This window comes from Pantherophis guttatus, chromosome 3 (genome assembly GCF_059756535.1).
Source record: "Pantherophis guttatus breed Tessera chromosome 3, ASM5975653v1, whole genome shotgun sequence".
In the NCBI taxonomy this organism is placed as follows: domain Eukaryota; kingdom Metazoa; phylum Chordata; class Lepidosauria; order Squamata; family Colubridae; genus Pantherophis; species Pantherophis guttatus.
This window is the reverse complement of record NC_142065.1, coordinates 77,149,596-77,165,637: the sequence shown is the minus strand read 5'-3', so window position 1 is coordinate 77,165,637 and position 16,042 is coordinate 77,149,596. Positions and strand designations below refer to the sequence as shown.

General features: G+C 37.2%; 1 protein-coding gene across 20 annotated transcripts in view; it reads right to left on the bottom strand.

The window, feature by feature from the left end:
- The window catches only part of ADGRL2 (adhesion G protein-coupled receptor L2), a 216,463-nt gene that overhangs the window by 95,138 nt on the left and 105,283 nt on the right, over positions 1 to 16,042 (bottom strand). For all 20 annotated transcript variants that reach the window (XM_087889865.1, XM_087889869.1, XM_060690004.2 and 17 more), the window contains one exon: positions 1,115 to 1,328. In XM_087889865.1, coding sequence (XP_087745991.1) covers positions 1,115 to 1,328 — 214 coding nt within the window. The remainder of the gene's footprint in view (positions 1 to 1,114; positions 1,329 to 16,042) is intronic.

Genomic DNA, 16,042 nt, shown 5'->3' with positions numbered 1-16,042 from the left:
ATGAGAGGGAAGGAAAACAAGTGGGATATTCTGGGGATCTGCCTAATGCCTTCTATGCCATGTCAAGCACTGTTTGTATGAATTGTATTAGCAGACTTAAACTGGATTTTTCTACTGAGACCCTCTAGGCTGGAGTTTCAGCACCACACAGTTCTTACCCCATACAAGTGGCAGCCTTATAGCAAACCTGACGGCTAATGGGTGTCAGCAGGAAAAGGCGGGAAAGGAAGGCAGACGAAGGGAGAAAAAAGGCAGTTTCCATTGCACCACATACATAGGTGTGTGCCAGAAACCACCCCCATGCTCTCTTTCCCCCCACTCCTGCCATTCATTACACAAAGTATCACCTATGCAAGACAAGAACTATACTGCACATATTTATTTTATGCTTGTTGGACTTGCAAACAAAATGAATTTACAAACAGCCTTTTGGAACATAACTCTTCATAATAATAATAATAACAGCCTTGGTAGTACAGTGGTCTAAAGCACCCTGTTATTAAGACCAGCTGCCTGCAATTACTGCAGGTTCGAATCTCGCCAGGCTCAAGGTTGACTCAGCCTTCCATCCTTTCTAAGGTAGGTAAATTGAGGACCCAGTTGTGGGGGCAATAAGCTGACTTTGTATAAATATACAAAAGGATGAAGGCTATTGCTTAGCGCATTGTAAGCCGCCCTGAGTCTCCGGAGAAGGGCGGCATATAAATCAAATAAAAAAAAAAAAGTAGGGGACTAGCTGTATAAGTATACATATCTACCCAGAAGTGTGTTATGCTCAGTGTTATGGATTCTCCTAACTACAGTATAGGGCTTTGGGTAAAAAAAAAAAAAAAAAAAAGATAGATCTTTGACATCTCAGAAAATAAAAATCGTATTTCTCCTTCCTTCCTTCTTTCCTTCCTTCCTTCCTTTCCTCCCTTCCTAAATGGAGCTTAGGGGGAAAAAAAAACAGTCAACTTTGGTAGCAGCTTTATTCAATGAGTGGATTTTTCTTCCTGAAATGGGGAGATCTCATTGGAAACTATATTGGAGTTTCTTAAGATATTTATATCTGCAATTAAACCTTTGCCACTGTATTTATTTTTTATTAATATATTTTAATCACTTCTTTTACCTTTGTGTCATAATTTTGTAGGCATCAGGGAGGAAACATTCAGTGTTCTCCATCTGGAAAGGGTCAGCATCACAGATCTTGTCATCTGTCCGTCCATAATTAGCACTCTCTATCATAATGACATCACTTCCTGGACATCGAAGATCAATGGAGTAGCCCTCACAGGACAGTTCTCTCCTTACCAAACCAAATGGTAGTGCTGCTCGGCTAAAACCTAAAAAAAAACAAAAAACACACACAATAAAAAATAGAAAATGTATTGTATTATTAAATAAATAGGTTAGAGAGATAACTCTAAAATACACCTTGGTGAACTTTAGGGCATTTTTAGACTTTTACCATTCCAGAAAATGCCAGACAGAAAATGTCCACAGCCCACCCTGGATTTTCTATGTAGATGGATGGGAATATTCATATAATAAGAGCAGCTTGTTCACATCCTTCTTGAATCATGAGTTAAATGTGGCCATTATTCTGAATGCATCATTTTATAAATAAACACATGGTTGAAATTTGTTCTTAAAAAAATAAATTATGAACTTCAGAGATTACAGGAAACATCCAGCAGATTTCAGGGTCCAAACAAGTCAAACTCTGAAAGAACAATGAGTGGAATTTTTACACTAAGTGTGCAGTGGCGGCTGAGTGGCTGGGTCATTTTTTGGCCATCAGGTTTACAGCGTACTTTCAACCAGGACCTTTGCTTAATGAGCCCTAGTTTGTGTTCTAACTAATTTAATTATTTTTAACAGATGTTTATGATTGGCTTTCTTCATCCTGGGTCAGCCCTTGTGTTGCCTTCACTTTAAACTCAAGCACTATGTCATAAGTATTATTTATTTTCCATGCTCTCTCCCGTTCCTAGCCTACTGCTGAACTCAGGACAGACTGAGAAGCTTACACAGCAAGGCTATGTTCTCTGCCACAAAATAAGAAAAATAAAATAAAATAGGGCATCTGTTTGCTGGGAAAAAAATCCAAAACAATAAAACATTACAGGCTTATTAAACTTGATAATTTAAAACCAATGTGTTCTCCTCAATTTCTTTTGTTCACTTTGTTCTTTTCATCTCTGATCTGGAGCATGTGGGATTTGTGTGTGCAGTAGCTTTCTGCTGAATGAGTTTTTCATTTTTTTTTTAAATCTACGTGCTAATGTTGTTTAACTTCTTTTGCTTTCGTGCAAACTATGATTGTATTCTCACAATAAATCTAATTATAAAATGGTTCAATGGCAAATGTTCAACCTGCAGCTCCATCAATAGCCAGAGTATTGAAAACTTGGTATGTAAACCATTTTTCATACCGATTACCCAAACATATTATTTCGGTCCTGATTTATTTATCATAAATTATCCTCTGTGGCCTGTAGTGACTGGAAGTAGCATGTATTCTAGCCTGCATACTTAACCACTCAAAGTGGTTTTTAAACCATGGCAAGAAGCCATGTGCAAGATTCTCAGTGGATGTCTGTCACCCAACCATTTTACATTAAGTGTGATACGTGAGCAGACAAATTGGGATTTCCATCTTTATTGGATGCTGTGAATGCATGACCAGCAGAAAAAAAAAACTACCTTGTGATGACCTGATTGCATGCATTTCACACCTCTGTAAAAGCCAGAATATTTGTCACAAGGTATGAAACTAATTGAACCAACTCCAATTCTGTGAGAGCAGAATTCAAGGGCTATGTTGAGCCAGAAGGAGAAGCTCCTTGTGAAGGCTGTGCTCTGCAATCTCTGTTTTTTTTTTTTTATAAGGACGGCACTGGGACATGTAACAAAATACAAAAGACATTCCAAGCATGTACAAAACACATAGCTCTTTCACTGGTAAAGCATCACAGCAGTTGCACTTAAAATCAAGGCTTTTTATTTCCACAACAGGAGATTCAACTTTGAGTCAATATTAAGCTCAGCACTTTTCTTCTGATTGTATTTACCCTCTGACAGCTGCAAGCTGCTGCCAGCTACTCTGCCAGCCTCGAATACCATTTTCTTATACACACAACTGAGTTAGCAACAGCTCTGTGCCTGACTGATAGCATGTGCTAACTGGGAAATACAACTGACACAGACGGAAAACCAACACAAGCCCCATAGCCTGAAGAAGCAGCATCATTACTGCATTTAACTTCGTCTTATTTCTCTTCATTGCATGAAGGAGGGATCTTGAAGGTTTAGGACAGTGATGGCTAACCATTTTGCCGTCGCATGCCAAAAGCGGGAGGAGCGCGGGGGATGGTTTGCGTGCACACATGCCCACACCCATAATTCAATGCGTCCCATACCACGCACATCTGTGCGTAACCCCCCCATGCTCCCCACGCATTTGGCGATGGCCCGATGGGCCTGTTTTTCGCCCTCCCCAGGCTCCAGAGGCTTTCTTGGAGCCTGGGGAGGGTGAAAATAGCCTTCTCCAGGCCCTCTGAAGGCAGGAAACGGCCCGTTTCCCAACTTCCAGTGGGACTGGAAGGCCTGTTTTTCGCCTCCCCAGGCTCCAGAGCCAATCTAGGAGCCTGGGGAGGGCAAAAATGGCCTTCCCCCCCCAGAAGCCCCCCAGAGGCCAGAAACAGTCTGTTTCCAGACTTCCAGTGGGACCCAAAGGGCTGTTTTTTGCCCTCCCCAGGCTCCAGAGGCTTTCTAGGAGCCTGGGGAGGGTGAAAACGGCCTCCCCCCCCCAGAGGCCCTCCAGAGGCTGGAAACAGCCCGTTTCCCGAGTTCCGGTGGGCCCGGAAGGCCCGAAAATCAGCTGGCTGCCACACACATGTGCACTGGAGCTGGGCTAGGGCAACACTCACATGCCCACAGATATGGCTCCATGTGCCACCTGTGACATATGTGCCATAGGTTCGCCATCACGGGTTTAGGAGATATGATTAGGACAAAGATAAATGTACCTCAGTAGAAAGTGTGTGAGAAAGTGTCCGCATATGTGTGTGTTGGCTCCTGAAGACTGCCTGGACAAGTCCTTGAAGATTTTTTGGCAAAGTGTTTTGGAAGTGGTTTGCCACTGCCTCCTTCCTATATCTGAGAGAGACGGACTGGCTTAAGGTCACCCAGCTAGCGTAAATGGGACTAGAATCCATGGACTCACAGTTTCTAGTTTGACCTTGACCACTTCACCAAACTGGTGCTCACCTTAGTAATTAGCATATACAGGTAGTCCTCAATTTATGACCACAATTGAGCCAACAACATTTTTGTTGTTAAGTGAATCATTGCAGTTGATAAGTTAGTAACCTGGTTAAAGTGAATCTGGCTTCCCCATTGACTTTGCTTGTCAGAAGGCTGCACAAGGTGAACATGAGCCTTGGTAGTACAGTGGTTTAATGCACCCTGTTATTAACACAGCTGCCTGCAATTTCTGCAGGTTCGAATCTTACCAGGCTCAAGGTTGACTCAGCCTTCCATCCTTTCTAAGGTAGGTAAATTGAGGACCCAGTTTGTGGGGGCAATAAGCTGACTTTGTATAAAAATATACAAAAGGATGAAGGCTATTGCTTAATGCATTGTAAGCCGCCCTGAGTCTCCGGAGAAGGGCGGCATATAAATCAAATAAAAAAAAAATGTGGCCTAGGGGCACAGCAACCGTCGTAAGTATGAACCAGTTGCCAAACATCTGAATTTTGATCACATGATCATGGGGATGTTTCAAAGGTCGTAACTGTGAAAAATGGTCATAAGTCACTTTTTCAATGCTGCTGTAATTTTGAACAATCACTAAATGAACTGTTGTAGGTCGAGGACTATCTGCACAAATTTTCATCTGAAAAACAGTAATGTCTGAAACACAGGACAACTACCACTGTTTCCCAATCTGCTAGCTTTCAGATAATGTTGCATGTGCTGGCATGGAATGACTAAATTGTAATCTCACACATCTATAGTGCACTAAGTAACAGACACCGCAGGAATTCAAGAAATGCTACTTTATTGCTGTGTAGTAATAGAATTTTGAAATCCAGCCCCAAATCCTCATTGTCCCTTTTAAAGACAACACAATCAAGATGGGATAGTTCTCTTTCTCACACTTTCTGCTTCCTCAAGATTCAGTAACTGTTTTTCCTCTCCCACCACTTTCTCAAGGCTAGAACTAACTTCCTGAATAATGACAGAGGAATAAAATCTATCTTCTTTCCTGCCTAATATTAACCATTTCCACAGTAGGCCTCTTTATAAGCTTTTCTGTAAAAACTAAAATAAGAACAACAATTCCAAATACTACAGTCCAAATTTCCTTATAGGAAATTAAAGAAATATATAAGCCTTAATAGAAAGCTTTGGGTGCTTCCTCTGAATTTTTATTGTATTTGTTGTAGAAATCAGAACTATTACTATTTCAATTGAGCTTGCCAGGACTGTAGAATTCAAAACCAGACAAAAGTATCAGCAAATCCATGGCAACATGCTTTATATTAAGGGACACCATAATCACTGAATCGTGAAACACTTCTTCTGCGAAAGTAGTTCAGCTATATCTCTAAACCATGGGAATGAACGAACGCCAAGAAAATATGCATTAATAATTAAAAACAGAAGGAATATTCTTGAGTTTAGTGGCTGAGAAGGATAGATTTATAGTGCAGAGAAAAACATTATACATTGCTGTCATCTAGATTTCTACTGTCTCTTCTCAGCAATTCAGGAGAGGTGGTAGGAATGCAGTTTACATGTCTGTGTACTTATGCAGCAGTATTAGAGAAAAAAACAGATAGGAACACAGAGAGATTTTTTTTTAAGAGATTATCCTTCAATTTAGATTACTCTGTATTTTGGGCTGCTGCTAAAAATAATAGTTAGGTTAAGCCTTGGTGAATTCCCAACAGAGGTAGCACATTCCTCACCATCACTTTCTTTTTTTTTTTCATTTTTTTAAGAAAGGCAATGTGAAGAGAGAGAACCAGAGAGAAACAAGCTGTGCAAAATGATGAGAAGTGGAGATCTTGCTATGAAATCCAACATGTCATCAGTGTGCAAAAACATACCAATCTGTAACGATAAAGATGAAAAACCTTCCCATTTTTCTTTAGGAACCAGGTAAAGCACAGCAAGTTTTTGGAAGCTGGGATATCTCAGGTAAAAGTATAGGTGTGCTTTCTTTTACCTCTCAATTGAGAACTGGAACATGCAAAAGGGATTATTGGGGATACGATAAGAGGAAAGTTATGGTCTGGATGAAATGTGTAATAGAACCTGAGAAAGTGAAGAGGAATCAAAATCGTTGCACAACACACACACACGATCCTATGGAAGGAGATTCAGATCAACTCCATCTTAATTATGTTAGATTCAAACTTCATAATTATGTTAAATTGAGTTGGGAACAGCTTTAATGTTTCAAGATGCTGCTGTGTTACCCTATTAATAATATGATCTTCCTACTAATCTAAGAATTAAATATATTTCCATTCAGAAGGCAGTTCCTAATAAAGGGATGTTTTACTTCCCTATACAATTTGGGAAAACCTACTGTAAGTCTAGGTCTTATTCCTGCTTTCTGCATCATTGCAAAGTCTAGATTTAGGCCTGTATGAAACTGCCCTAAATCGTGTTCTTAAAAGGTTAATTAACTCCTTTTTTTTTTTTTTTGCTGGGACTGCTTTTTTGAACACATCAGTGAGAAATATATTTTTGTTGCTCACTTGCAACAAATAATTCCCTCTTTCCAATCAAATGTGGAAACTTAAACCTGTGGTACTTTGCATTTGCAATACCTACCAATGTCAGAAAAAACTTCTTCTGAATACATGCAGAAGCTACCCAGTGCTTTCACTGACCATGCAAAGAAACCCCTTTTTGCTTACTGAATGTGAAGAAGCCAGTTGAAGGAACATCAAAGAAACACGTTTTTAGAAGAACAAAGTACTTCCCAAAAAGTGCTTTAACACTATCAAAAGAGTGCTTTACTCAAAGTATGGTCAAAATGAAGGCTCTCCTTTCCAGTTGTGCACCACCCCATTTCAGTTGTGAGTAGAGAACAATCAAAATATATTGCTGTCATTAATGCTGAGATGACAAACCATCCATTCAGATTTCCTGTACTGTAATTTACTAATGAACCTGTCCTTCAGAAATGATCTTGAAGTACGGTACATAAAACGGTTTCAGCAGTACTATGGAGATAACACACTTCAAGAAGGGATTTAAAGCAGAAGTGCTATGATAATTAGAATGCACTGTAAAACAACTCAAACATGTGTAATGATTTAAAAATGCTGCTTGGCATCTAGTTAGATGATGAACGTACAGCTCATTCTTTAAAGGAATGAGAAGAAAAAGAACATCCTAGAATTTTTGATGGTCAGAAGACAGCTGTATGCAATAAATAAACAAAAATTGTGAAAGGCAATTAGTTCTGGCTTTTCTATAACAAGGTGGAACGTATCTTCTTCATTTCAGTAAACTATATTAAACTCAATAATGGGTTTATATATCTTCTGTACATATCCACCTAAAATACAGCTTTGTAAGATTACACAGATATTCAAAGCAATATGTGCTTTGCATATAGCCATTAAAATTAGGATAATTTGCATACTGTAATTCGGATGTGTCAATTTGCACATCAGTGAAAAATATATTTCCATTGCAGACTTGCAACAAATAATTCCCTCTTCCCAATCAAAGTTGGAAATTTATACCTGTGGTACTTTGTATTGGCAATACGTAGCAATTTGTTACACTGTCACCTATAAATCTAATCACTCCCAGATTCGCTCTTGATTATCTTTGGAACGGTTTGCACCTGGTAGAATCTGCTTATTCTACTTCAACTCATGAAAGGATTTTGTATTCACCCTCTCCTGCATCACACCATCTTTAGTGAATAATTTCTGGATTTATTCATTCAATTTTATTTTTCATTAATAGTTTTGTGACTTTATCTTCTTATGCTTGTTTTATTTATGTGAGTCCCCGAAAGTCTTATGATTGGGAGCAGAATTAAATTATACAAAATAAATTAAAAAACACTTTCAGCTATGAAACTAAAACTGCTCTGTGGGAAAACTAAGAACTAAAATATTTTCTAGAAAATCTTCCATTTGGGACAAAAAAAATCTATGTCATTTCAATGCAAACAGGAATGTCCTTGTAAACACAGCTTCTTATTCATCTGCACTTTGTTTTTTTAATAAGAGGCTTTATCAAATTTGAGAAAAGGGAAGCTCTGGTTGAGGAAAAATAATAGTGAAAACACTCAACATATAAACCAGTTTCCAGAGCAAACATTGCTAATCTTACACATTGTTCTTGTAAAATAGGGGAAACATGTATGTACTATATTTGTCCAATAAATAAACCAATTCTCTATGCTTATATCAGAAATCCGTACTTTGTTTTGCTGAAAATCTTTATAAAATATATGGTGTGCTTAATATAAACTTTTCTGCCCAGCCCATTTTTATTTCATAACATAAAGTTTCTACTAAGGAAGGCAAAGCTGGTAAAACAAACTGTTCCCCCCCCCCCCACACACACAGACCTTAAGTCAGTTTTACAAACAGTTAAAATTGTTTGCAGAGACTTAGCAAACAGCATGCTTTGTTCGATTCATTATCCCTAACATTTGTTTAACTGTATTTCAGCAGTAAAGATATACCAGAGTTAACAATGTTCTACAGTAATCAAGATTTAAAAATAACAGTATATGCCCTTGACTATTTAAACTGCAAATTGCTACCATGGGATCTGGGGGGGAGGGGGGACTTTCATTTTTTTCATTTATTTTAATTTAATTTATCCCCAAACAAACAAATAAAGGAGGCTGTGACATTTCAATTTACATTAATATTGTCTTGGTAAAAACATTAATATGCATATATTTATTTCCTGTACATGATTCCAAGAAACGGTATAAAAATTACCAAACATAATGTTCATAAAAATACATAGATATTTCTATCAGGAATAAAATAATTGTCATTTAAAATAAAACTTGTGCTGGTTTTGTAGAATGATAAAAGTCATCTTGCAAATATCACATTAAAAAAAAAAAGAATTTGTCAATATCTTTTTGACACTCTTGTTATACCAAAAAGCTTGATGAAATAACTTGCAGAAGCACATTTTAGTGCTTCTTGTTTAATAGATGCACTGTTTTGATATTTTTTATTAATTATATTATGGTAGTATATATTATTAGTAAATCAGTGACTATTGACAAGTTCAACATATAAAGTAGATTATTTTCTTTTTTGGTCTGTATTTTTCTATCTTTTTTGTTTCTTTTTGTTTCATTTAATTGTTTGAATCTTTAAATATTTCAGAAGTTTTGTCTTTTATTGTAATTTTGTAAATTATATAAAAGCTAGAGATTGTTTGTTACTAATCAATCAAAACACACTACAGAAAATTCAGTACACTAATACTCATCACCTGAATTAGATCTGGTATTTACCACTCTGAATTCAGAACAAGGAATACATTCACATTCATATATGAGTTCTACCCTACTATAATTAACAGTTTAATATACTATTAAAATCCTTAGGATTTTTCCATTCTAAATTAAAGCAAAAATCTTAATTTAAAAAAAAATAGTTTAATAAGTACTGCTTCTAACACAGACCCTCATCAACTTCAGCTCAATCTCTAGCTCACTGTCCACCTCATTAGAACTCATGAAAATTTTAATTTGATTCCAATGAGAACAAAAATGTTGGCAAATAATAACAAAATCAAGTCTCAGTCTCATTGGTTAATGGATCAGAATGCTACCATTTTTTTAAAAAATGAAATGAGTACTGTACTTTCTCATATGCATGAAATGTATTACAAAAATGCAAAGACCAGGCATAAAAACATACATTATACATACAGAACATGTATACATTGCATACAGTAAAAACACGATCTCATCCACATTCTTATAAAGCAATAGGGCTGTCTGATATATGCAGAAAATAGAAACATTCTCAAAAGAAGCAAATAAAGATTTAAAGCTCAAGTATTTGTTTTGAGATGAAAATAGTAACTTGGCCTTTCCATTATAAATATCATCACATAGTACAATTTTTCTGCAAGCATCATTGGATCTGAGCGGAATATACTAACACAATTAAGAACAAATATATTACACACACACAAAGCTGATACACATAAGTCTAAACAGGCTTAAATGACAGGCACAATGTTATAAAAATGCATGTATAATTTTCCACTTATGTTTTATTCCTTACAAGTCTGGATACAGTCCTCTTTTTCAATTTGTAATACTAATTCAGAACAAACAGATGTGTCTGGTTGTAGAGAACTGTAAAACAAGTTTATTTTTTTTCACATCTAGTGATGCTACAATTTTTACACGTATTAATATAATATCCAGACTGAGTTACTGGCGTATGTTGTGAAACATTTCTTTTGTTGTTTTAGAAGCTTCAAGGGTGTTCAAAATACAGTAGCTAGGTTATCAGCTAGTACTTTGACATTATGTTTATATGTGTACTTTTCTCACATGAATTTGGCTATTTAACAAAGTAGTTCAAGTGAAAACTTTCTATGCCTATCACCATTCTTGGTGGTAGGTTTGCATTCAATGATTAACAACGGTTTTGTTTTTTTTTTGAAGTGTATATGAAAAGTTGCCAGTTTCATAATGCTAGTATTGATTTTAAAACTTCAAACATTTATTGCTTTTATTTTTGAGGCTTTTAAATTGCAAGATAATATAGATTTTGTTAAAATAGACAGCTGGATATGAATACATAAATGTGTTGCTATACGGAATGTGGCGATCTTGTGTTTTCTATCTATGTAGACATGCGTGCATAAACATGTTTATAAATATATGTGGCAAGAACATGCAAAATTCAAAAGACAATACATAGCCTACCCAGCCAAATAAGATTCTTGATAGCAATAAACAGGAGTGCCCCCCCCCCAAAAAAAAAACATGAAAACACTGATTTTTCTATTTATGTTTTGTGGTCTGCTAATGTTTCTTGTAATATTTGCTTTTCAAAATGTTCACAACACGGGAGATAGTACATGCTTTAAATAAACATGCTAGGCATGCATAAAAAAGACTGTTCTGAATTATGAAGCAGAACAGATTGTCTCATGACAGATTAGAGATGGGCAACTTTCTTATAGATGCACTTTGCAAAAGTCTAGAGAGGGATAATGGAGAATGGCAGTCGGTAAAGCTAAATTTTCTGGGAGAATGGAGGCAGGACAATGGGTCATATACATGCACTTCATTTTAAGCCTAAGTGAAGGCTTCTGTATATTTTGTTATTTTATGCACCCCACCACCACCAAAAAGTGGAAACAGTGTCTTTTTATTTTCATCCATTTGCTGCCAAAATTCAGCTCTGGAATTTCTGAGGGTGGCAAAAAAAGGAATTCAGGGGGCCACAGGCAATCCAATAAATTACCCATGATGTTTTATGATTCAATAGGCTATGACAGCACGGTGAAATGCAGATTGGTGTTTAGCATCTCAACAACTTTTCTTCGGGATTTTTGTCAGAAAGCTCACATATCTTTTCTGAACATGCTACTTGTCTAGAAGGAAAAGATTCTCATTTCAAGAAGGAAGTATATCACCAAAACAAAAGAAGTGGTATCTGTGTGCTGAATTATGAGTCAACAGAATTTCCTGCTGCATTACGACAGAAGTTCTAGGAGAGCAAAAACAAAACTACATATTTTAGAGATTCTAGAACTGTTTATTGATTGGTGTTGCACAATAAATACTTTTCTTTTAAATTCTCATACAATCCCTCTTGGTTTGAATGAATGACCAGCATAAGACTGATAAAAGGAGGAACAAAACAGAACCAAAAAAAAAAAAAAGATTGTCTCCAAGCAACATTAATTCAAAGAACCACTGCTGAGTTCATAAACTAACAAAGGGGGGAGAAAAGCCTTTGTTCCCAGGCTTGGTAAACCAAATTTGCAACAAAGCAGTTTGACACATGAGCTTTGGAGAGTTGGGGGGAGGTTGCATTTTTTACAGGGAGGTGGGAATGTCTATTTCCCTCTTTTCTAAATAGGGTTGATTCTATGGCATCAATATTCTTTTTTTCTTTTGCTTTAAAAAAAATCTGTTTAGAAAACATCAAAAGCATTTCACTACTTCTCATGGTTTAAAGATTGTTGAGCCCTAAAGATATGAAAGCAAAAAAGTCTACTAATGCTAAGTAGTCGTTTTTTTTATTGACTGAGTTTTATATCTGAATGTTTAATTCTGTTGTTTGGCAACACTTGATAAAATATTCTAGTAGCGATAAAATATTCTAGTAGCGATAAAATATTCTAGTAAATTAATACCTGTGAATTCACTAAGTTCAGCCAGGGTTTCTTTCAGGTAACTAGATGCAAACATATTTTAAATTTAATCTTAATGTATATTTGACCCAATTCACTTTGTCTAGCCAACCAGTATTCTCATTTGAACACATTCTAACATAACAGTTGGAAGTTTGTGATGCCAAGCTTATATCTCTTCTGAAGAAAAAAAAGTTCAAGTTTATTTTTTTATTAGTGAACGTTATTACTTTTTATTTATTAATTTTAAAAAAATTAAATTTGTTTATTTATATTTTTAATTATAAAATTTGCCTCCCATCTTGCGTCAAACGACTCTGGACAGCTTACAACATAAAAAACGTTAAAATCATTTGATATAAAATAACAAAGAGGTAAAATAAATCATTAACCGAAGATGGCGAAGGCGGGAGCGGGATACACGCGGAGGGGGGAAGGGGATTAGTTTTTAATTGGTCAACCACTATAGTGGTGGGTTCCTCCCGGTTCCGCTCAGTTCCGTCGAGCCGGTAGCGGTGATGATATGATGTCACCGAACCGGTTCTGCCCCCCGCCCTCCACCCCCCTCACGTTGTTCTTACCTTTTATTTGGCCCCACCCCCAATCTATTGCTGCCTCCTGAGTCCCAGCTGATTGGCTAGAAGGAAAAAAACTGTTTAAACTCTTGCTGCGGGGTTTCAAAGGGCTGCCCTACAGCTGATCAGTGTTAAAAGGCAGTGTGGTGGTAGACCAGTGCCTCCAAAAACAAATGAGTAAACCGGTGCCTGCAAAAATAAATGGGTAGACCAGTGCCTCCAAAAACAAATGAGTAGACCAGTACAGCTCTGCAAGCAGTTAAAAGCCTGGTAGATCCAGTTAAAACCCTCTGTTAAATCCTAAAGAATTGTCACATGACCATCAAGCCATGCCCACAAAATAAGTCACGCCCACAGAACCAGTAGTAAAAAATTTTAGAACCCACTCCTGAACCACTTCCAAGATGAAGCTGTCCCACTTGGTCCACAAGCAATCTGGTAGAGCCAAATCTTGAGGCTCTTATGAAAAGACAGAATGTTAGGAGCCAATCCAGTGGTGAAATCTGAACCAGTTTATTACCGGTTCACTGGCTGCGCATGCGCGCTGTGCACCAAGCGCATGCACAGGAGAAGGGCAGCATATAAGTATAATAAAATAAATAAATAAATAAATATGCGTGCATGTGCACCATGCACCAAATGTGTGCTGCATGCGCATGTGCAGTGTGCGCCAAAAGCAGGCTTGGGAAGGTAAGTAGAACAGTGAGGGGGAATCAGCTGTGCTGCGTGATTTAGCTTCACTAGAAAGCAGGGTCTCCTGCTTTCTAGCAAAGCTAAACCCTGTGGCACAGCTGATCATCGGAAACACTGATTTGTAGGAAACGATAGCTTTTTTAACTACTGGTTCGCCCGAACCACTACCGGTTCATCAGAAGCGGAGCAAACTGGTGGCATTTCACCCTTGAGCCAATCTCATGTCAGGTTTTAGAATGTTCCAGAGGGCAGGAGCCCTGACAGAGAAGGCTCTTCTCATGGACCCTGCCAGCAGAAATTCCTTGACTGATGGTATTGGGATATGCCCTCCCTGCCAGTGTGGGTGGGACAGGCCAATCCCATTAGGGTGAGACAATTCTTTAAGTAGGCTGGACCCATGTCATGCAGGGCTTTAAAGGCAAATTTTTAACTGTATTTCTCAGGCTTTATTGCATTATAAACTTCAGGATGTGAATGAGTGTATTCCTGTTCATAAGTAATGTGTGATTAGGTTACCCCTGCCCCTTTTTATTCAACCTGATAATATTTCAGGGCCCACTCTGACTTCCCAGAACCCATTTCAGAACTTTATCAATATGAAAATGCCCTTCTGCTGTCAGCTGCATAATAATAATAATAATAATAATAATAATAATAATAAAAATAATAATAATAATAATAATAATAACAACAACAACAACAACAACAACAACAACTGAGTTTCATGTTTAATGAATAAAGCAAAGAGGAAGAGGAGGAGGAGGAGGAGGAGGAGGAGGAGGAGGAGGAGGAGGAGGAGGAGGAGGAGGAGGAGGAGAAGGGGAAGGGGAAGAGGAAGAAGACGAAGAAGACGAAGAAGAAGACGAAGACACAAAATATCACGACCTGGCCATCAAAACTACAGGGCTATGGATGAAACATGTAACAGTGATACCCATTGTCATTGGGGCACTTGGTACCATGTCCAAAAATTTTACAAAGTACATCAAGAAATTGCAGCTTCCTGCAATAACACTAGCCGTAGTCAGAACATTATACATTTTAAGAAAATACTTGGTTGATACCTAGGATGCTGGCAGCAACCCGTATCAACCATTAGCACCAGTCAATCGTATTTGTGACACATTTTTAAATGTTCAGTTGACTGAGTTTCATGTTTCATGAATAAAAGAGATAATAATAATGTTGGACTTTTCTAAAACCAGTTTAAACAACAACAACAACAATGACTGAATTTATTTCAGACTGGCAACACTTTAGTATCAGCATATTTTCTTTTTCCAGTGCAGATTTGAATGACAAGCCAGTTGATCCATTTGGATAGACTGCTGAATCCTAAAATGCTGCAATCATTAGTTTGTATCACAATGGATAAGCCTCGAAAGCAATTAGATGCTGCCAACGCTCGGAAGGCAAGATCTCTGGCAACTTCCCCAAAACCTTGATTACTGGTAACAATTTGTGTCATGACTCTTCCAAACGACTCTCTGGATCGGTACATGAAATACAATAGATAGATAGATAGATAGATAGATAGATAGATAGATAGATAGATAGATAGATAGATAGATAGATAGATGATAGATGATAGATAGATAGAATCTATATCATTTTAACAGCCAAAATCCTAAAGCCTGGTGCTAAATACTCCAGTTTGCGGCTGGATTTCAATTCCCCAAATGTAACATACTGATCTGAATATTTGTCCAACAGAGTGAACTGAAACTGAAACAGCTCCATTCTCATAGGAGCTGATAGCTCTAATACATGAGATTATCCAGTAAAGCTCTCTAGAGTGTTCATTAAAACATGATAGAGGCATCACTATTGTTGGAGATTATTACTGTAAAACAATGCATTTGCCAAATGTTGACTCCAAGTTATATTCTTAAATGGTTAACTGGCTATGTGTATGTCAAAGCCATAGTGTTCTAATTACTCTTCTTTCGTTATATAAAATAATTTTGTGATACCTTTCCTAGGCAAAAGTTTAATGTATTACATTAGGTGACTGTGTTTCATTACATCATGTGTAAAATGCATAGTCATAAATTTCTTTATTTCAGGCATTTTCAAAAAACAGGATCGTGTGCATAGTTTTATCCTCTCAATAGTGCTGTGAGGCAAGTGGAATTTGGTATCTCTCCCAAATCACCATGATTATGATATGACAATAGTCATATCAATCTTGGGATAGTACTGTCAGAACCATAGTTTATGATTTAGCATGTTGAATTAGCCCAGTTACTTGGGCACATTCAGTAAATTATTTCAGCCAATCATGGTTTGGAATAATTTGTAAAGCTATAATGAGCATACCAGGAAGCAATCCTTGCTTATTTTATTCATGTGGCTGGAACAGGGTTCTCATGTAAACCATCAGT